At 39.3% G+C, this 22,991-nt stretch overlaps 2 protein-coding genes across 2 annotated transcripts in view; one reads left to right on the top strand and one right to left on the bottom strand.

Annotated features, from left to right (window-relative positions):
• The window catches only part of LOC121909713 (protocadherin Fat 3), a 63,577-nt gene extending 48,177 nt beyond the window's left edge, over nucleotides 1-15,400 (bottom strand). The window contains exons 1-6 of the mRNA XM_042430330.1: nucleotides 15,024-15,400; nucleotides 11,029-14,018; nucleotides 10,796-10,930; nucleotides 10,288-10,489; nucleotides 4,082-4,200; nucleotides 2,582-2,780 (exon numbers count right to left, since the gene is read on the bottom strand). Of these exons, the coding sequence (XP_042286264.1) occupies nucleotides 2,582-2,780; nucleotides 4,082-4,200; nucleotides 10,288-10,489; nucleotides 10,796-10,930; nucleotides 11,029-13,995 (3,622 nt within the window). The 5' untranslated portion in view covers nucleotides 13,996-14,018; nucleotides 15,024-15,400. The remainder of the gene's footprint in view (nucleotides 1-2,581; nucleotides 2,781-4,081; nucleotides 4,201-10,287; nucleotides 10,490-10,795; nucleotides 10,931-11,028; nucleotides 14,019-15,023) is intronic.
• A 142-nt stretch (nucleotides 15,401-15,542) lies between these two features.
• Nucleotides 15,543-22,643, top strand: chordc1b (cysteine and histidine-rich domain (CHORD) containing 1b). The gene is made up of 11 exons (XM_042430332.1): nucleotides 15,543-15,704; nucleotides 19,069-19,118; nucleotides 19,197-19,253; nucleotides 19,415-19,575; nucleotides 19,759-19,859; nucleotides 20,170-20,228; nucleotides 21,020-21,090; nucleotides 21,332-21,437; nucleotides 21,626-21,745; nucleotides 21,830-21,892; nucleotides 22,425-22,643. Exons 1-11 carry the CDS (start codon nucleotides 15,641-15,643, stop codon nucleotides 22,596-22,598), a joined length of 1,026 nt encoding a protein of 341 aa, XP_042286266.1. The 5' UTR covers nucleotides 15,543-15,640; the 3' UTR covers nucleotides 22,599-22,643.
• Nucleotides 22,644-22,991: the final 348 nt, after the last annotated feature.

The following is a 22,991-nucleotide window of genomic DNA, read 5'->3' as shown; positions in this document are numbered from 1 at the left end:
GGCTTCATCTTCATTGACTAATTGCAACAGAGCTGTCCTCTCTGCAGCACTGCTTGATCCAATTAATTGATTAAATTGACACACAAACTATCTCTCTCTCTCTCTCTCTCTCTCTCTCTCTCTCTCTCTCTCTCTCCCTCTCTCTCTCTCACACACACACACACATAAATAATTTACACACAGCTGCTAGATATATGAACAGTACTTCTAATCTGCAGAATAACAAATCAGCTCGATAAGATTTTGCAACTGTATTAATGACGTTCACATCTGACAGATGCATCAACACATGCACACTAACTCATTATTACACCTATGAGATATATGACCGGCATCATATTTTACTCTCAAGGATTCTAAAGGTTCAAGAGTGTGAGATTGTGAGAGTGGTGGATACAATTTACATATTAATGAGTGTGTGAGGACCACTATGTCTCTATGGAATCAATATTAGCCTTTACACTCTTGTTCAGCCCAGTCCGCTTCCCTATATATTGTCAATATTATATCCATGATGCTGTAACGCACAATAGGGGTTGGGAATAGAGGAAGGGAAATGGTAATACACCCTTTAATCTATAAACAGAGTGAACATGTATCAGCACACCATAAGGGGAATAACTTCTACTACACGTTTGATGACTGCAAGCCATCAGTTTTTGATCATTACATTGACACTTCTTTGAATCAGAATACAGATCCCTGTAACAGCTGAAATGTGCATATTTGCCTTTTGTTGTTTACTGAAACATAATAACTTAATCTAGGGCAGAGGCAGCAAGACTTCACAATCACTTTTTTTCCTCAGGATTTGAATAAAACATTTCACCTCTTCAATAATTCTTTAATGGGAGCTTCAAGCAAAGCTTGTACTGAGAATGCATGGGGACGTCCCTAAGCTTCAAACTTGGCAGCCCAAACCAAAACACATTTAACCTATTTGCTTAAATAATGTTTGGATGTTGTACAGATATAATTATAATTCTTCTAATTCTTAAGCATGGAGATTTTGTCAATAAATCAGAATTACAGAATTAAATCGTTTGTAAGTACATCCAATACTGTGAAAAGCATGGGATCAAGACTTGACAAGGCTCTGACGGGGACACTGTCTTTCATAACATGATGTTCAGACATAATGTTGTGAGACAATATTCACAGACTGCTGTAGTTGTAAATCACCTTTTCTGAGCCTGTTAAAAAAATCTGTTTGAGAAATTTGTGTTTGTAAATGTTTAAAAGATGATTTTGCAAACACATAAAATTCACAAATGCATAGACAAGATTTGTTCTTCTGGAAACATTTTGAGAATGTATGAATAAAACGTATGCACAAATGATCTCAACAGTGAGCTTAGGCTGCACAAAAAAAAAATCTGAAAAAAGAAAACTTATTGAGAATACTTCTTAAAAGTGGGAAACTGTGTGTAAAATGAAAACAAAGATACCCAGGGGCCGAGCACCCATTAGGATGTCTTACCTGATGTAATTTCCCCCGAAAATCTGAGGGGAAACCAATCATTGCTGGTTGATGTAAAACTTATCACTTCCAGTGCGCCAGAATGTCATACCATACACTAGATACAAAAATCTACATACTGTGAAATGCAGAGAGATTTATCTGGCAGTGATAGGCTTAATCAGCATTGTGTGAACTTGTTTGGCAAGGGCTTGAATGTTACAGACATTTATTCAAAAGTCCCGAACTCCAGCTTTAAATTTATTTGTTTGCACAAATGCTATTTTACACATTCACAGGCTTTGATTTCTCATTAGTTTTCCACAGGCTTACAAAAGGCAATTTACAAACTGAACATCATTTCACAAGCTCAAACTCTTTAAGACCCTGTCTTGATCTCATGCTTAGTAGAGGGGTCTTGTGGTGAACCCCTATGGTGGTTTGCAGTATTTTCTGAATAAAAACATTCCAAATCCAAGCTAATACTCCTGAAACCTTTTGCCAACTTCAACTTTGGTTTGTCTTTTAGACTTTTTTGTTTAACTTAACTTTAACTGGGGAAGGCATGTTTTTTTCATGCTACTTTAAATGCATAATAATACACTATTTTCGCCCCCACTTCAGGGAACAAAAGTAATGGAAAATAAATTTGCTTCCACTAATGTAAACTCCCTCATGATTAAAAGATAGACACCCACACACTGGCTTAATAAAGCTACATTAAACTACATTTCCTCAAATACATTGCAAAGAGCTTACACCCCTAAAGAAGACTCGAAGCAATATTCAGTTCTGAGTGCAGCGAAGATTGTCTGGGAGGCTCATCAGTGTCCTAGATGTTTTGACTGTGTGGGCACAAAAGTCTCTTTAATTTGTTGTGTGGGTACTAAAGCCTTTTACTGAATGAACGTGGAGTAGGCGATGCATGAGGAAAGAAAATTTCAGTCATTTCAGAGACATGTAAACGTGTACGCAAAAGAACGGTGTCATTACTTGATGTTCAAAAGGATATATTACCGATTATGCCATTATCATATGTAAGAGTCTACCACATTATAATGCCAATTATGTTACCCAGATAATTTAATTATTTAAAATCATGTGTCTGTTTGTGAGTCTCACCTGTTTTTGGGTTGATAGAGAAGAAATTTTGTGGGTTGCCAGCAGTGATACGATAACTGAGACGACTAGGCGTAGCAGTGAGGTCAGGGTCCTGTGCTTGGATACGAATGACTGAAACATCCTTTGGAGAGTTCTCCATGACGACTGGGTGGTAGATAGGATCCGAGGTGAGGGGAGCATTGTCATTGACATCCTCTACCTGAGAGAGATAGAGGAGGGAAGACAGAGAGAAAGATAGAGGGGGGGGCTCTATTGATTTTTATAGTTTTTAGTATCAGAGTTGAATTTGAACTGGCAGTAGTGTTGATTAAACATGACTGGAAGTATTGTGCTGGGGAAAATCTAGATGCAGATTTTAGTATATTTGTTAATCAACAACTGCTGAATGGACTGGGTCTGATTTGATCTGTTATCAATCACAAAATGGAAATTTATTTACCAGAAAATGTCACAGATGTCACACTTTAAATGCATTGCAAATTAATTTCCCTTCTACAGTATAGATCTGGAATATTTATGGCAAACAGAGCGTTGATTGAGTGTTTGCTGGGAGGCACAGAGAGCCAAGACGGTTCAGCCGCTGAATGAGGAGCACCTGTGCCTGATTAATCTCCCTATTTTTGTCTGTGATGAAGAGGATGGGAATAAAGCGCCTGATCACGCCGCCACACCTGAATATCCTGAAGCCAGAAAAGAGCTGTTTGGTTTTTTTTTTTATACACTGTTGAACCCTTCCCCAAAGGGTGAACAGTGTTGTAGCAATGATGTGCTTATCTGAGTGTTTATACAGTGGATTACTTAGTGCCAAATAAAATAGAAGCTGAACCAGAGAATTCCCTCCAGTGCGTATCTCTTGCTTACAGACAGAGCATTGCTATAGTTATCCACCGCACTGAGCACCAATGGCGTTTTAGAGAGAGTGACACACTAGCTCTGTATTGTTACTTTGGATGTAACACTCCACAATGATATACAGTGAATGCATTAAAAAATGCATAACATAACAGTAAAAACCATGTGACCAAGAGGACATAAAACTGAATCCTTTCCTAGGAATATGTGGTTGAATGCGGTGGAAATTAATGACATGAGGCAAGGAATACTCCATATCCCCCAAAGACTTGAAAGGAGGCTTTATAAAGCTATACTCCTTTGTGGAGTGCTGTGGCTGAGAGGCGACTATACACAGCATTCAGTATGACTTGGTGTGCAAAGGCCAGTTAGTAATTCAATAGATTCTGGCTTTTTTCTATCTAGCTACAACTAGTTGTTTTTTTATATATATTAAGTTCTGGGCTCATTGCTGACTCATTTTGGACAAATTCCCTGCCTGTAATTTTGCCAAAAGAAACAATACCAAAGAAAGGTACATCACCTTGTCTTGCACTATACAGTAGATGTCGTACATTGTAGCAATAAGTTAGTTCAAAATCAAAATCCTATGTATAAGGCCTCTTTGGCATGCATAGTATAATGTGAATATCGGCAGTGTGTGGATACCTGAATGAAGACTTCAATAGAAGCTGACAGAGGTGTAACCCCTCTGTCTGTGGCATAGACTGTAAGCCAGTAGGAGTCTTTGGTCTCACAGTCCAGGATCCCAGCAGTGTAAATCACCCCTATTGAAGCAGAGAGAAAGATTAATGCAGTTGTTACTTGAGCTTGAGAATACATATCTATTAGGTGTGGGTGTGTTTGTGTGTGAATGTGTGTGTGTAGGGTAAGTGTGGGTGTCATCATTAGAATACATCCCTACAAGATCTCACAGTAGTCGTTAACTACTAAGTTTCCTGAGGCAAAGACACAAATTTAGAGTAAACTTTGTGTCCTGGGTTCAGTGACATTCACAGGCATTAGTGGCGCCGCTGTAGTCACCTTCAATGCTTCAGCTTCTCTACAGCTAATCACAGCTGACCAAACTGCTCCCGCTGCTATTCGCTCAGTGCCAAGCATACCCTGAACTGCCCTGCACCAATAAAGTCTCATACAGAGCAAAGCGCAGACACCCCAGCACACACGCACACTGACTGGCGTGTGTTTAGTGGCCTTAAGGAAGACGAGTAGCTGACAGCTTTGGTGACCTCTTGAGGGACAAAGCGAACACTCACAATGGGTGACACATGGGTCTTTTTTTTTGCAAATCAGTCAGCAAGACTGTCCGTGTAAATGCTCAAAAATGACAAACTCGTGCGTGAGTTCACACTTAAAGTTTTAGAGTTCATTTGTTCCAAGTCTACACATTGCCAAGAGTACTGAAATACAATGGTGCAAGGTTGTGAGTGTCACACAGTTTTAATGTCAGGATCATAAACAACACACATATTTAATTGGATCATTTCTATAAACATAAAATAACACCAGTCAGCTAGGAATAAATAGACTTGACTACTTATATGGGTAAAGTGAGCAGTTGATGCATTTCTGCTCAGTGCACACAAGCTTTCATCAAATCTCCACTTGTCCTGTTAAATCACAGCACTTATGGCCCACCATTCCCAGGAACATAGGAGTCTATAACTTCAACTAAGTGAAAGTAACTCAGTGAGAGCTAAGCTGTATTTGTTTGTCAATGCTTGCAGAGTCTGTGCATGCATCTATGCTTCAGTACACAAACAATTAGCCTCCACAAGATGAGAGTGCACATATGAGCAAGTGTATGTTTACTGTGGCTATATGCCACTTTTTCACCACTTACCTAAACATTGCTATCACAATCTTTATAATTAAAGATTGTTGTTGAGGCATGAGTTTATGATCTTTTGCATGCAGTTTTTGACTATATAAAGACTTAAAAACAGTGTTAGTGTTACCATGAGAACTAGAATTAGTATTATTATCATTAGCTGTAGTATTTGGTGTTGGGTGGGTGTCCTTAAAGTCCTTGCAGAGGAGTGTATTCTCTTGCCATATTCATACTACTGAACATAAATTTTACATTTGCTTTTATTTGGACCTTAACCACATTCTTTTGTTAGACTGTTTAGTAAGCATCAGTGTCTAGGTATTTTACAAGTTCAAGCATCAAGACAGCAATGACTTTGAGAAGAAAATTTGAGAGAAAACAAAATCAAAGGGTATCCTTATTTTAAATCCTTTAATTTGACCAAACTAAACCAAGGTGATGGTCTATGTCCATGACTAAACGGAGGCAGAATGAGCTAAGACAGTTCAGCCCAGACTCCACACCTCTGAGATAAATATGCTCAGTGCCACTCTTGCTTGATTCCCTGCCCAACCTTGAATATGTTGTTTAGAAAGACGGAAAAAACAGAGAACCTGACCAGAAGTACCACATCAAAAAGCTTTTCTGGATAGATTATTAAAAAGATAAAAGTTGATCCTTTCTTAAATATGTTAATTTGCTTATGGTTTCAGAAAATGTACTTCTGTCATACAGTAGTTGTCTGTTTTTCCCTTACTTAGCCTTCCACTAAGCCACAAACTGCACAGGTGACAGTCATATAAGCATACAATTCAGTGACTATAAAGGGTTACTTTGTGGCCTTTTTGTGTAGCCTCCTTAGCTGCATGGCCAAGGTGTTACCTTATCACCAGAAAGTGTTTATGTGTGCGTATGTCTGATTATGACTAAGCAGCTGCCCAGGGCACGCACAATGCATAGTAAAAGTGTTTGCCGAAACACATCCTTGCTCTGTCGTCCTTGACCATGTCCTTTTCAAACCACATCTCATCTCTGTCAGATAGCTCGACACAGAGAGAGACGAGGAAAACAGAGCAGGCTGTTTCAAAAGCTCTTTGAACTTAAAGACCGACAGGCACTATTCAGTCAATTCAATATAAATCTGACTTGACAGCATCCATTCTCACCATAAATAACACACTTCAAAGAGTGAACAAAAAATTGAAGGGTCATGACATATTTTCCAATCTAGAAGTTCTCAGTACGCTTGAGTTTACATCCATCTGTCATGTCTATTCAACTTCCCCATTCTTGAGAAACAGATTTTGTGGTTCCACTATCTAATTAATGCCACCATATCAAATAATCAATCCTGTGATTGATGAGAAAATACTGTGTGTTTCTCTGTGCCGTGAGACACTACTACTCTGTCTGTGGCAGAAAAGGGGACATAAAAATTATAGCCTGTTAATTTTTAACAAACGTTGAATAGATTACACTAAAAGTCTGTTTGCTTGTAACTTATAGAATGCTTTATCCTGACTGTGACAAATCCAGGAGCTTGCAAACACTAATAGAGGAGCAGTGGCTTCTGACAGCTACCCAATGAGAAATTGCAGGGCTTGCTTTCCCTCTAACCAATGACAAGAATACCAATTTTTGTTCAAAGTGCAGGAGTGCTAAGGGTTTAAGCCAGAGAAGATCCTACTTCTTTTCAGATAGATAGCCTGTGCTTTCCACCCACATAGGGAGTGAGCCATCTTAAACATCTAAATATCAAATGTGAGAAAAGATTCATAAACTGCAGATATGACAGACAATGAAGGTGTCATGGGCCACATGTGATGTATCATAGAGCCAATTTGCAAACTACTCAGGGGAAATGTTAAGACAGGCTAAACAAAATGGATTTCTTACACTTTCTCTCATTCTCGCTGTCCCTTTCACTCTTTCTCACTGTCTGTCTCTCTCTCTCTTCACACACTTAGCTTTGGCACTAAGAGCAACAGATTGACAAGCAGTCAGAGATGAGCCACTCAACATGGCAGCTAAATGCATGGTAAGACGACAAAGCAGTTCTACTCAGTCCATGCTTGACAACAGCTGACTTCTACACTATGAGATAAAATGAAAAACTTTACGAGGGAAAACTTGGCATGTACTTTCTGTATCTTTTCATCTGTTACCAAAAGGGCAGTGGTCAGAGTCTTGCTTCAGAAATTAGGGTAAAAAATAAAAACAAAAAAATTAAAAAAAGGCCTGGGAGGAAGAAAGCAGTATTTTCTTCTGACACTTTTTATGTACTCCAGACTCCCACATCCTCTTCCTTCCTCTCTTCGCTTCACTTCCACTCCCCTCTCCCTTCACTTTCTGCTCTAACAAGCACTCTGATTTCCCCTGGAAAATCTGCACTCAATAAACCTTCTCAGTGGCTGTGATGCTCCTTACTGAGTTTTTCATACTAAAACGAATAACAGCACCAAACACTATTACAGAAGAATGTAGGAACCTGTCTGTCTATGTACTGATACACTGTTTTGTGTGAGTACAGTATATATAGTATACTGTACATTTGTAAATATGCATATATAGTTATGTATATATGAAGAGAGAGACAGAGAGAACGAGGGCAAGAAAGAATCTCTCTATCTGTCTATTTATTACTTTCTCACTTCTCTCAACTACAGTCAATACTAATTAGCCTGGTTGAAGGTCAATACAGGCCTCCAGTGCAAGTCATGTACAGTAGAGACCAGTGTGACGAGTTGAAGAGAAGAGCCCAGATGAGGAACACTGTCATTTGTTCCCTGAAATAAGTACTAAAATAAACTCTAGTGGCTAAAATCAACCAGTACTGCTATTGCCACTGATCACTACACTGCAAATTACTAGTGACAATTGATTTTACTAAGTGCTGTACTATGGATTATTGTGGTAATTATATTAATACTTGTGACAAATTTAGGTTTAAATACTAATTTTTCACTTTTCTTATCTTACGATAAATTCTACTGAGTTTGGTTTCATTTGTGCTAGTAACTTTTAAGTGCTTACTAATAAAAATTTGCAGTGTTTTAGTTGATTCTACAGGGCTGTAGATTTTGAGTGAAGCTTTTAATGACTAGTCACTAGAAAGTCTCTATTATCCACCTATTAGTTATAATGCATTGGTTAATAATAACATTATCACCAGTTCCGACTGTAAGTCTTGTTACTATTCTGCTCTTTCTAGGTAGGGATTGGTAGAATTTAAGGTTTTATTAATGATTTTATTTATCTTTTTATAGATTTTATTTAACAAAATTAATTTTGTCAAATTCTAGCAATATTGACTATAAGAAATTAGGTTTTACTGGTTAAAATGACAATGAAGATGGTGTCAAATACAATAAAAACAGAGATTACTGGAAAAGCTATTCATTCATTTTAAGCAGCAACTTGTGACATGAAAGAGTATGAAGAGTAGAACAGCAAATAGTCTTTAAAAAGTACTTTTCTTGTAACTAATTAAGAAAAATTAGTGAAACTGGATTAGAGATGTGGTAATTTAATTAGGGACTGATGAGTGGGAGAAATATGAATACAAGAGCTGCTATAGTGTTATATTTTAACTAGTACTAAATAAGTCATAACTAGTTTGCATTACATTGCTGTAATGTATTTTAGTGGGGTAAATTTCAGTAGAGACTGTTAGCTGGCAGAACAGTGACATTCTAGAGACTACTTTTATGCACTATGTAGTGCCTAAGGAATTCTCACAGTTCTCACCTCTGCTTGCTTGTATGCAACACAAGACCTGTCAGTGGTAACTTATGATAGATGGTAATTGTGAAGTGCTACTATAGAGCACCCTATCATGCAATGAGAAGACAATGAATGAATTAGAGACTGATTTCGGAGCTTGAGTTGTTTCAGCACCATGGAGAGTGACACATAGAGAGATATATTAGGTTTAAAAGCTTCAGCACCATGGATAGAGACAGAGACTGCAACAAGCCTTGATGGGAAAGTAGGAATTCTCACACCAACTTTCGTTCCCATGGAAATTTCAAATATGCAGACTTTGCTTGCTTGGTATTTGCAGGGCTGTCAATGGGAGGTCTCAGACTCAAGTTAATATCTCTGAGCCCACATTCATTTTTCTCTGATGGAAATATAGCAAATGTCAAGATCTTATCCAGCTGTTGATGTTATCATATTGCATGAACACTTTAAAATTAATGAAACTTAACTTTGTTGAGGTGGCCTGCATGTTATGTGCATTTGCTTACAACAATACAAGCTTTATGAGATTACTTATGAGATTTCTTATTATGTTCAGTGTCAGTTCTGCTGTGATTTTGTCACAGCTAAGTTACATACACGGTATATTAATGACAATGCTTCAGCATAGCATATCTGTACATGAGCCAATATGAACTAATATGAACTGTCCTATTTTCATACTGAGTATTTGATTCATTTTATCCCTGGGTGAGTGAGTCACGGCTTGTTTGGATCAACATGTTTTCAGCTGCGGTTTGACACTGTAGGACAGTTGGAGACAACTACATTGCTTTTTTTTGGGTCAAGCCTCCTTAAATAAGTCACAGTCATTCCACAATACTTGGAAAGGATGAGGGTGCTGTGAAGGAATGCCTTCATCAATGTTATCCACACAGCACTGAATTGGTTGTACTGTGGGGCCTGAGGCCCCACCAGTGTAGCTGCCATGCTGCCCTCATTACAGTAATGATCTCCCAGTACACAGCTCCCACGTGAGACCCCACCAACACACTGACTCTGACTGTACCTCACACTCTCCTCACCTCTCTCCCTCTAATACATACATACACTCTACATACTCTACATACACTTGACTGGTGGATTGCAAAACCACAATAGGACAGAGGCATGTTTAAAACAAAACTGAGTCAAGCAACATCTAAACATGAATAGAAATACATTTCATATAATATGCAATGATTAGCAATAAACAGAGATGTTGATATTCAAAGCATGGCACTGTAAGTTATTGGATTTTCAATTTACATAAATAGGCTTCAAAATTGATTTTGTGTCACACCTGTGTCTTCGTCAATGGTAAAAGTGCCCAGTCCGCTGCCTCCTCTGACAGAGTACCTCAAGACGCCATCTCGTCCCTTGTCGTCATCCTTAGCGCTGACTGTCAGGACGCTTGTGCCTGCACGAGAGTTCTCCTTCACTGAGCCTCTCACAGTGAAGTCAGAGAAGTAGGGTGCATACAAATTCTCATTGACATCCACCACCTGAAGAAATGCAATGATTTATTTCATTTTTGACTGACAAATTCTGTTAAGATATCATACAGTATGAAGATTAGAACAGAAAAGCATAAGACTATTATACCAGTATTGCCTTTAATTATATTACGGATATCAGAAATTCACATCCACTGACAACATGAGTAAGTCTTTCATGGCCAGTAATTGTTTTGGTATATTGATTATTTACTCTGTCAATGTAACCTAAAGGGTCCCTGAAGCTGAACTGAATTGAATTGAATTGAATTGAATTCGTGTGTGTATACATTCGCGTGTGGCTGTGTTACGCACCTCCACCTCCACAAATGTCTGACTGCTGAGGCTGGGTACTCCCCTGTCTTCAGCAATCAAGGTCAGGTTGAAAAACTGTTGTTTCTCAAAGTCCAGCTCCTTTCTTATCCTCAACACCCCACTCACAGCATCAATCTGTGCAAAGCATTACAATCCCATTCATCATAGACTGTCAATAAAACGAGGATTAACATATGCAACAGTATACACAATAAAATAGCAACATCACCTACCTCAAAAGTTCGATTGAAGTCATTGAACAAGGAGTATTGGACCTGTCCACCAGGGCCAATGTCTGGGTCCTTAGCCTGCACCCAGGTAATCACAGCCCCTAGTGGGAGGTCCTCCAGTACTCGAGCACTATAGCTGCTAGGGATGAAAGCTGGGGCACAATCATTGACATCCTCCACTATTATATTTAGAGTAGTCACTGATGACCTTCGGGTACCTCTTTCAGCCTTGTCTCTCACCTCAATCTTCAATGTGAACGTTGGGAAGGTTTCCCTATCCAAGTGGCTAGCAACAAATACACTTCCAGTTTCACTGTCAATACCAAACTGGGGGACACTAGTCTGTAAAATGTAGGACAGCTGTCCATTTTGACCCATATCTTTGTCGAATGCAGTGATGGTGATGACTTCCGTACCAATGGCAGAGTTCTCTGAAACAAGAACAGAAAAACTGTCCTGATAGAACTGGGGGTCATTGTCATTAGCATCCTCAATGATCACAGTCAGCAATCTCCAATTGGACATCTGAGGGACGCCCTGATCGTAGATGGTGATATTGAGGAAGTAACGATCCGATCGCTCACGGTCAAGTGGCTGCAATACAGTTATCAACCCAGTCTCCATGTTGATATTGAAGCAATTTTCTTTATTGCCATCAGATATGGAAAAGAGGACACGGCCATTGAAGCCTGTATCACCATCTCGTGCTTTCACCTGAAATACACTTGCACCAGCAGCAAGGTCCTCTCTCACTAGAATACTAGTAGGCAATGCCTCAAACTGTGGAGCCTCTTTGTTCATGGAGAAAAGGTCTGTATATCTCTCAATTGGTCTTGGTCTAGCCATGGAAGATGCTTTTGAGAGCATTTTTTCTGCCAACAACTGGGCTACCCTGGTCTCCTTGCAGTTGAACCCCTTGGGTGGCATCCTGCCCCTAACCACAGATACATTCACAAACATCGGATCAGAGAACATCTCTCCATCTGTTGCAACTATTTTCAAGTTGAATATCCCACTTTTTAAATTAGCCACTGCTAACGATCTTTTTAATGACAAAGCCCCAGAATCTGGATTTAAGTTAAAATAGTCTAATTCGTTCCCAGACAGTATCTTGTACTTTACCATTCCAAGCTCATCCATGTCTATAGCTGACATGGTGACAATAGTCTGACTGACAGGGAAATCCCGGCTTATCATGCCCCGGCAAGAGACCCTCTCAAAAAGAGGCTGGTTGTCATTGATATTTATAAGACGGATAGAGACATTAACCTCATTCTCTCTTCTGTAAGGTGAACCCCAATCCGAGGCCCGCACTGTAAAAGTGTAGATATCATCTGATGACTCAAAGTCCAGGTCTCTTGTGATTCTCACCTCCCCTGAGTCCTGGTCTATGGTAAATGGTAGAGACTGCTCACCACTGATTGTGTGGGTTACGTACCCATTCTCTCCTTTATCATCATCCACAGCAGACACTACAAGAACGACAGTGCCTACAAGTAAGCTCTCGTTGATTGCAATATCATAGAATGGCCTGCTGAATACTGGAGTGTTGTCATTAGCATCCTCTATGGTGATTTGGACCCTTGCTCGCTGCTGACTAATGCTATCAACCACCTCCATCTCCATGAAATCCTGCGATATCCTTGTCAGCTGCCTTGTGGTCATAATAACTCCAGTCAAAGGGTTTATATCAAAGTACATTGGATCCGAGAGGCTGCTGAAGCTGTAATTGACACTCAGAGGAGCCGGGGAGATTTTCACCACCTCTACAATAGTGCCTGGAGGAGCTATTTCGCTCAGATTGACTACATAAACATCTTTCTCAAAATTCGCCAACACTGGGTCTGGCTTTGTAACCAACAACTGAACAACTTGGATATTGGAAAACTTAGGAGGTACACCCCTGTCTTTAGCCTGGAAGGTTAAGTTGCAGCCATAAGGGAATTTATCCCATTCAACCAATTCTGATGTTTTAACCCTATACTCGTTCCCGACTGGCGATCGGTCAACTACAAACAGTTCAAAGGGGTCACCCTCAATGATGGACACCCACTCTATATCCCCCGATACCCCCTCATCTTTGTCCTCCACAGTCACTTTGGCGTAGACTGGGTCATTGTCCGCCCAGGATGGAATGACAGCAACTGCACTGAGAACAGGAGCAAATTCGTTAATCCTCTCCACAGTTAGGACAAGCCTAGCAGTGCTGCTGATGCCATTATTCCCGTAGAGTTTCATCCCTCTGTCAACCACCTGCACCTCCAGCTCAAATCGATCTTGTCTATCCATCCTGGGCCGGCCTGTTAGGGTGATAACCCCGCTGGTTGGGTGGACAGCAAAGAGTTCAACTCTGTTCTTGAAGAAGTAGTAAAACTCTCCGTTGGAGCCGACGTCAGCATCTGTGGCCGTTACACGTCCTATGCTGGCACCCAGAGGGGCACTCTCAGACACGACAAATGAATAGGAGGTTGGGGAGAAGAGAGGTCGGAGATCATTGGTATCCAATACCTTAATATAAACAGTGGTTAAGGCTTCTAAGCCTCCTTGGGCAGATGCCTTTACTGTCAATGTGTAATTGTCTTGTACTTCGCGATTCAATATGGCACCACTGCCTCCATTAGTGCGTATACGAAGGAAACAAAAGTCTCCCATTACAAAGTTCTCAGCCTGGAAGATTCCTTCATTGTCTCCAGACTGAATGGAGTATTTAATGTCTAAAGACCGAGGTGGCCTAAGAGTAATTCCCATTTTGACCTCACTTTTGGTATAAGTTCTTGCAGCAGAGTTCTCGAAGATGGAAGCATTATAAGCAGGTTGGGTGAAGAGCAGCAGGCCTTGTCCTGCCCTAGGTTCCGGCAGGAATTGGGCATGGATTGAGGGGAAACAGAGGATCAGGAAGAAGCAAATAAAATAGAAAAGATGAGAGAAGCTGGGCAGAGGAAGCATAATTCCCCACTGATTAGGTTTCATCACTATTCCATCACCCAGTCACCCTATATTTGGAAAGAATAACAAAGAAAAACAGATCTGGATTCAGTTGGTGAGTTGTTAGAGATATGCACTCTGCATGCTGAAAATTTGATAAAGACCTGTGAGACAAAAGTTACAAAGACATTTCAGGGGTACTGCTTATCACTAGGATATGATAGCATATTCAATGCTGCACTTGAACAGTTTGCATTCAAACACTGAATATTGCACCTGTAAAGCTCTTAATCAAAGAATGACATATCTTTAAACAAACCACATCAAAGCACAATGCACTTACACAGCCTCAGTGAAATATATCACCAAATAAAATAAGAAGAATCAGGAACAGTCACTGTTACTATAACAAATAGTGTCTTAAAAATACAGCAGGACATGTTATTCTTTGGCCAGTAACTGCAAAGGTTGTAATTCTTTTTCACAAGAGAAAATATAACTGGGACAGAAGATACCATGGTCTGAGAAACATCACTATGCACTCAAATTCATTAAAAAGTTGTTGCAGAGCAAAACCCATTAATAACTGACAGACAGGAGAGGAAAAGGAAAACGAGGTGGCCTATTTAAAAACATATTTTTTCTCTTTTTCTTTTGATGACAAATGCTTTTGAATATTGTATGGACTGTTTGTAGGCTATAGGCTACTGAATATTGTATGCATCGTCATATATTGTATAGGTTATTGTATGAGCATGATACAACTTCATCTGGAACTAAAATTAATAAATAATAATAACTGATGATGTTAAATTTGAGCCCACTTATATTTTAGGCTATGTCGTAGCCTACCTATCAGCATCAAATAGGCTATCAGAATTAGACGACTCAAATCAAGATTCCCCATAGAGAGACTGTCCCGGGATGCATATCGTCTCCCATGTTCATGCAGATCCGAAGGAGCTCGCCCGTGCAAAAAATCCTCATTAGTTTATTAAGCTACAGTCAGCAGTCTATAGCTTAATTAACTGTATTATAAACAGACTTCACTCACACATCTCAGCATGTCCTACCTTTAGGCGAAACAGCTGTAATCAGTAAAAGTAAATCCTTTCCCATCCTCTCTCGGACAGTAATGATAAAAAGAAAGAAAAGCAAAACGTGCAAAACAGTCGCTCAGAGGTCGGTGGTGATGCGCGAAATGGAAAATTCATGTGCTCATATACCGACAGGCAATTGTCTAGTGAGCTGCAGCCATCCCCGTAAAACTAAATAGCTATTGCCCCAGTTTCATGCACCTGACTACTGTCACCCTGAGTGCAGCGGACTATCCCGGCTTTATCTGCAATAGTTGACACAAAACTGACGTTAAAATAGTTAAGTGTTCTTTTGCTGTGAGGTTAAGGTCCGAGATAGCTGTGGTATGAAGAACACAACGCTTCACGCAAGTTTGAAAGCGGTCAGCATCAGTTGTCGCTTTTGTGGGACCACGGTGCGCTCGCAGGATGGAGCTGGCGGGCTGGGCGAGCTCCGATCTTTGCCGAGTGAAGCCGACAACATCCGGAAGTGACACTAGTGCAATGTGTGTATAGCAGTGTACGGCAGCGGCTCTGTAGCTCACGCACACACACTAGCTTTTAGCGGGTAGTAACAAACTGAGCCACAAACTAAACTTGTTTCACCCGCCGTCATGTCCGTTTTGTGTTACAATAAGGGATGTGGACAGCGATTTGATCCAGAAAATAACCCAGACGGTGAGTATGTCTTAGTTAGCTAACTCTGCTCTGCTCTGTGTCAGTCTGTTAGCAAGCTAACCTCTGATCATCTGGAAATTTCTACCGCGAGCAGGCCCAGTGGGCTCGTGTAATGTAGCTAACCTGGTGTTAGCTGACTGAACGCGACATAGTGGCAACTTCTTTCATGCTGTAGCCGATAACTCAGGTAGCTAAAAACTTGTGCGGTGACTTAATTAGCACGACATTGTTAGCATGTTGAGCTCCTGTGATTAGCAGGTTAAAGGGTAACGTTAGACTTTGCAGAGCAGCACAGAAAGCTGTTTTAAGTTTCAGAAACACATAATTCTACGTTTTTCTAACTAGTATACAATCTACAGCACGTTTCCAAATGTTATCCCGTAATTATAACTAACGTTAGGTTATGTTGTCACAAATGCTGTTGTTATAACAGCGATATAATATAAGGCAGAGAACATCGGTTTCCAGTCTGCAGTGCGTTTCAACTTTTAAGAGAAGTATGTCTGTTTTAATTCACTGAGTGAAGTTACAGACGTGTTCAAAGTCCACTGAGATGGTTCAATATCTATTCAGATGTCTTTTTTTTGTTATCAGAGGTCGCCACTTCCATATGAGTTGTCACGCCCAAGTTCAACATGAAATAACTTTAGATGCTTACAGAAAAAAAGTGATAGACGCTCCAAAACTATAACACTGACTTGATTAGAGCAGCGGAACCAGTAGGATAGATAGGCAGTTACACCGCAGCCTCCCATACAGAACAGTGTACACAAGAAGGTTCAGGAGCCTCATCTTTATGGTAGGTCTGCCCTTCAGAATACAAAGATGCTGCACTGGTGTGAGCACAAAATATGAGAAACACATAAGCAGCTAGATGTATTCATGAGGTAATCCTTTTACCTAAAACCAGAAGGGCTGACGCCTGAGGAAAGCCAAAGTGTATTTTGAACCTACTGCTGCCAGCATTCAAACATCAATCTGTGACAGTAAAAGCAGTCTCCCCAATAATAAGGTGGGTCTGTAGACTGTATAGATTGTATATGACTGTATATGTTTGCAGTCTCAAAAATAGTGGCCAAATTGGTGATTTAATGTAACAAGTAACATCTCTGGAGACAAAGTTAGACACTACTCCTCATCAAGAACAAAAAAAAAAGATGCTCATCTAATTGCTTTTTTCCCATGTTTGACACAACACGTCTTCCAGAATACAAAATTATTGGTTAAGTTGATGTCTGGCACACAGTTTATGGCATATGTCACTAAGAAACTCTCCTACATCCAGTCAACAGGCTGTGTAGGTATAAGGTCATTGTCATGATAATTCACTTCCTGATAGTGAGTTTCCTTATTTAAAGGACAAGTGTGTAGGATTTAGTGGCATCTAGTGGTGAGGTTGCAGATTTTAACCAACTGAATACCCCTCCTCTTCCAAGCGGGTAGGAGAACCTACAGTGTCAGCGAAATGCGTTAAAAATGCGAAAGGCCCTCCCTAGAGCCAGAGTTTGGTTTGTCCGTTCTGGGCTACCGTAGAAATATGGCGATGCAACATGGCGGTCGCTGTTTCCCACAAAAACACAATTCTTAGTTTCAGGTGATTATACACTAATGAAAACATATTTATGAATGTTTAATTGCATTTCTGCCAATAGATCCCTTTAAGTCCTACACACTGGTCCTTTAAGATAAGTTTGTTCATGAGACCATTGTTTGTATGAAGTCCCTGATCTAAATATAACTGAACTTTCAAGGTGTTAACATCCTGGAGCTCAACACAAATCCTCAGTGAGTCTCTATTTCCTTTCATTCGACATGTCTGCCTCTGTCTTCAAATCATATAACATTGTGTATTATCAGATACTCAGTGCAGGAGTCAAGTCTAATTTCCATTTTAATAGGATACTTCTTTTCATAACAATAGGGCACATTGGGGTATCTAAGAGGTGCATCTAAGGCAATAGTATGGAGGGGGGATAGTTACAGCTATGCTGTAAGGAAAATGATTGGATTTTTTATTCATTTTACAATGTTTTATCTTCTAGGGCAGTTTCCAAAAGATGGCAGTAAAAATTCTGCTGTATTTTTCATTTAAGGCAAATCTCCAATGAAGATTTCTGATGGTATCTCAAGTGAATCATAAAATTATAGTTTTATAACATTTTATTTCACTTTCAGATAGTCTTTTTGTTTGGCTTGTATGTTGCTCATGATTAAGTTTTGCCTCAGTTTGAAAATCTGTTCTTTGGATGAAGGGAGAGTTTAATAAATATTTCCAATTAATTTTCTAATCCCCAAATAAATAATAAAACCATGTATTTTTTGTGCTGCACTTCACAAGGACAAATGCAAATCATTTGCTAGATACATTTTATGTCGTAGTGACAATTATGTCTATTTTTTATCAAAATAAAAGTTAATTCTTTTTCATTGCAAAACATGAAACATAATTATTATGTACTGAAGCTTGAACTCTCTTTATCTTTGTTTGTTTGAGATTGGCGAATCTAAAGTCTAGTTGTTAGTTTTATACATGAATTATTCTGTTGGAATTGTGATCAGTTCTTGCTCAAGTGCTGCTCTGAACACCAAGGATGGTCGTACTCTATTACATAATTTAACATATTCCCAATTAACTATTGAATTGCCTTCAGAGAGATAGAATATAGGCATTTTTCACTATCATTTTCCTACAATCTACACACAATTTACATTTATTCATGTAAGCATGTCAAGCTTTAATTCTAACTTGAAGTCTTTAAGTTCTCTGCACTTGCCTTAGTACATTATGAATAAATACATAATGTTTAACATAATGTTATTTTCATTTTTTAAGGTAACATCCAACTACTGTGTTAGAGACCTTTCATTAGAGTTCTGAGTATAAGCAACTCATTCTGCAACAAGTCATTTTGACAGAGAACATGTGAGGGCAGCATCAGACACAGCTGACCCAAGTCCTTTGAGAGATGTACTACACATGAAAGGAAGAGCAAGTGCAGGCAAGACATCACTGATGTTGTAGTGCTTTATCAAGAAAGGGCTGGTGCCCTTCAAAGCAGTTGAAAGTCACTATAGATTTCTTAGTCTGTTGATTCTGCAGTCTGTTGAAGTGCCTTGCAGCAAAACATTCACCAACTACTCTGCAATTATACTCAGCATTCTGTAAAAGAAATGGCCTTTTTGTTACAGTAAGCCATTAAGGGTGTATTATTTCTCCTGAAAATTGAGTATTGTTTCTTTTATGAAACTATAATTCATTAAAAAATGTTTGAATGTTGTTGGATTCTGTTGAGGGACACACTGTTTCCCATAATACCACATATTTTTTCTCAAAGTTAATCAAAATTGCGTTTTGTCTCTATAGATGTCTGCACTTATCATCCAGGAGTCCCGGTATTCCACGATGCACTGAAGGTAAAATGCCTGAAAATGCACGGTTAGCTTGCATCATTTTATCTGGTCAAAGTTAATGTCTCTCTTAACTTTCTCCAGGGATGGTCCTGTTGCAAGAGAAGAACTACTGACTTCTCAGACTTCCTCAGCATTGCAGTAAGTTTTTGTTTCAGTTTGAATCCATGCTTTTAATGCCCTATGGTCAGGTCTCCATTGTCTATTGTTTTCATAGACACTGACTGCCACCTTTCCTGTAGCCATATTGGCCATACCACTTATTGTTTGTAAGTTCAGTGCAGTGACTTTCTCCCCCGCAGGGCTGTACAAAAGGTCCCCACAACAAAGAGAAGCCCCCTGAGCCGGTGAAACCAGATGTGACATCGTCAGGAGAAAAGAAAGACACAAATGAACAAAAACCAAAGTTTAATGAGTACATCATCTCCGCACCAAAGCCTCAGGAGGCGATACACAGACCAAGGTTGTACAGTTGCCTCCAAACTTTACATTCAAATCAATACCCTAAGAATACCAAATGCTTTTATTATGCCCCCTTATAAGTAAAGCAGAAATAATTTTGGAGATACAAAGATTCAGCATGTACTAAAAACATATCAAAACTTAAAAATAGCATTGTTTTCATAAATTTTGGTTGTTTTTACAGTCCTGATGAACCGATGGTGAGATTGCAGCATAAAGTCTCTGCTTCTCTGAAGCAGGCTCTGGAGAAACTGAAGCTGTCTGAAAATTCGGAAGAGAAAAAGGGTGAGAACAGAACTTTATCTCCTCTTCTTTCTCCTCTTTACTCTTCCATATTCCTGTTACTTTTGTCCTCTTTATCTTCAGCTATTTTGTCGCCAACCACTTCTTTTTATAGTTTGTGTGAAGGTCAGGTTGACAGTTGAAGTTAATGGATGGCCACTAGGGATTTGCCATCACCTGTGTCATTCACATCATGGCATTTGAGTAAAAGCTGACTGAGGCAGGTCGACAAATCATAACTGTCAATGCAATTCTTAAATGCTCTTCAAAGTTTGGGTGTCAATTCATTGTCATTCTCTTTCCGTCTCTCTAGAGGAAGATAGCGACGAGATCAAGATTGGAACATCCTGTAAAAATGGAGGATGCTCTAAAGTAGGTGAAAAAAATGTGTAAAAATGTCTCTTTATCCATACTTTCTACAGGGCTTTGACCTCAGCAGCTTAAATGTTTTAAGTGTTTAAATTCATGCTTAAATTGTGGAATTTGCCAAATAAGTTTCCACCTCCTGATTTCTAAGCCACATTTGATTCACGATCAATTTGATGTGAAAAATTCTTAAATATGCCCAGATGTCATTAAATGAACACAAAAACAAATCATAATGATTTAAGCTGATCCCCATAAATTGAGATGACATAGAAATTGTAACATCCCATCAGAGCTTACTGTTCTTGGTAAGGGGAAATGGATACAGCTCTTTACCACCTCCCTGCTTGTTCTTGAGACAAAACAACATTTTTTGCTCCAGCTAATCTGCTCTGTCAGAGCGGAAACCCCAAGTTTAGAGTATTAAATTGTGAAGAAAATTTGTACTGATGTGTCTTGTAGAAGCTTGGAGTCGGACTTTAATGATTTACATAATTGTTCTTTAACTGATTTGATTAAAAACCGTGAGATATTCTCTCAAGGGCTGCCTGCTTTTGGTTGATTAATCGGTTGGTGTCTTGACAGAGTCTAAATTTGTACTTTTTAATGTACTTTTAAATTTCGTCTGAAGGTCTTGATTAGGGAATGGGGTGCTATTGATTTTTCTACAGGCCTCCATTCATCCACGGAGAGATGACAAAACTCTTTCATTCAGTTCTCTCATTTGTTGTCATACATGTGCAATTTAGCCATGTCTGCTTCAGTCTTTTGAATCTCACATTGGTCATTGTCTTTAGAGTTTTAATGGACCTGCAAGCGATTCGGATGTGTGCTTATACCACTCTGGATTTCCTATCTTCCATGAAGGGTTAGTATTTGACCGATAAATCTATTTCTATATCATGAAGAATATTTTAAATTCAGCTCCATCTCTGTGTTTCACTATAGTGACATGAAAAGTATATATTTTCTAGAAACTGTAAAAGAAGAGCAACAGCAGTATTTTACTGTTAGTCTTCCTGTTTGTCTTGTTTACTGGTTCTCTTTGAGTGACAAGTTATTGACTGCTAAAAATCCAGCGGGTGTATGTTTTTTTCCTACATCTCAAGGATGAAATACTGGAGCTGCTGTAAGAGGAAAACCTCAGACTTTAACACCTTCCTCTCTCAAGAGGGCTGTACCAAGGGAACACATCTATGGAGGAAAAAAGATGAGGTAAGTGTGCCTGTCTGACAAGTGATGATTTATGTGTGCAAGTCTTCGTGAAGGAGCCTCAACTGTGACTCCATCTAGTGGTGTCTGGTGAGCACTTGCGCCACAGTGGAGAAAACGCTTTGTGCTAGAGAATGAATGGCTGAATTTATGGATCAGGTGATCTAACAATGATTTTAATGTCCATGCAGGGTAAGAAAGTGGTTCCATGTCGATTTGACTGGCATCAGACTGGGACACAGGTCATCATCTCTATCTACGCTAAGAATGCTGTCCCGGAGCTGAGCTACGTGGATGCAAACAGCACTACAGTGAGTGATACTATAGTTGTAACTGTCAGATATTTGCTCAGTATTTCTTTTCAACCTAATGCTTATTTATTCTTTCCTCTTCAGCTCAACATCCATGTTATATTTGAGGGAGAGAAGGAATTTGAGCAGAAAATCAGCTTGTGGGGAGTAAGTGCAGCAACACTTTCTTTTCAATGTGATGTAAAATGTTGTGTCCTTTGCCAAATGATGGTTTTATATTATTTGTACAGCATTTATGATACTACAATATAATTTTACTTTTATGAAGGATATGTCATATTATACTAGAGACCTTTTCCATGGTGACTCCATGGCAGCAATTGTACTGAGAAATTCCCTGAATACACGCCACTAGTTACAACCACAGTAAATTGCTCATCACTGTTAAGGACAAATTTTTCTGCCCCCAAGTTTTCATTCATAATTTTCTTTTGATGAAAAAGTGAACATAAATGACACTACAATTTGATTTGAGTAAACTGAGGGTAATGCTTCTATCCTTGCTGTAGGATTTCAGCTCACAAGACAGATGTATTTTCACAAAATAATCCAAAACAGCTTTAATTGATGAATTTTGTTTTTAATGTTATGATTTAAAATAAGCTATTATGATAAGCTGTTTTTTTTTAACCATCTGTTTTTTAAGCCTTTCTTTTATCACACCCTTCTTTCTCCATAGGTGATAGATGTGAGTAAGAGTATAGTGAACATGATGGCAGCCAAGATCGAAGTAGCCATGAAGAAGTCTGAATCTATGTCGTGGGCTCGCTTGGACCTTCCTCCCCCCGTCATCCCGCCCAAGGAGAACGAGAAGAAAAAAGAGGAGGCTGAGAGCGAGGAGGAAGATGAATGATGAATGAATTAAAACTAAAACATAAAGTGTGTATTTTTAGATGAATCCAAGGCCATGCAGTCCATTCTTTACCTCTTTAAAGAGTCGCCTCTTTCGCTGTCATGGAACTTTGGCCTTTACTCCTCAACATTACAGTGTTTCCTTATTGTTCTTACTAGTCACAGTACTCGATTTTTGCCTGTCTTTTCCATTTTTGGTCCTTTATTGGTCAACATGTAGGTTGGAATGCTTAAGAATCTCCAAGTATTTTTTACAACAGTTTTTCACTGAAGTACTCAACGATCATAGGAGCAACACTGACTTTTAGTAGACTTTGAGTGGAGGTCAGATGATGGCACATCTGTTCAATTGCACTGAAATCCTCTGGAAAATAACATCAGACACGATGTGAGT

The sequence above is a fragment of the Thunnus maccoyii genome, chromosome 13, assembly GCF_910596095.1.
Source record: "Thunnus maccoyii chromosome 13, fThuMac1.1, whole genome shotgun sequence".
Lineage (NCBI taxonomy): Eukaryota > Metazoa > Chordata > Actinopteri > Scombriformes > Scombridae > Thunnus > Thunnus maccoyii.
The sequence above is the reverse complement of the archived record's forward strand: the minus strand, read 5'-3'. Positions and strand labels throughout refer to the sequence as shown.

Bases quoted from the DNA above. Each gene is read 5' to 3' on its own strand.
- chordc1b (XM_042430332.1), top strand. From the start codon at position 15,641: ATGTCCGTTTTGTGTTACAATAAGGGATGTGGACAGCGATTTGATCCA. The intron at 19,119-19,196 runs GTAAAATGCCTG...AACTTTCTCCAG, and splicing joins TATTCCACGATGCACTGAAG to GGATGGTCCTGTTGCAAGAG. The intron at 19,576-19,758 runs GTTGTACAGTTG...TTGTTTTTACAG, and splicing joins GAGGCGATACACAGACCAAG to TCCTGATGAACCGATGGTGA.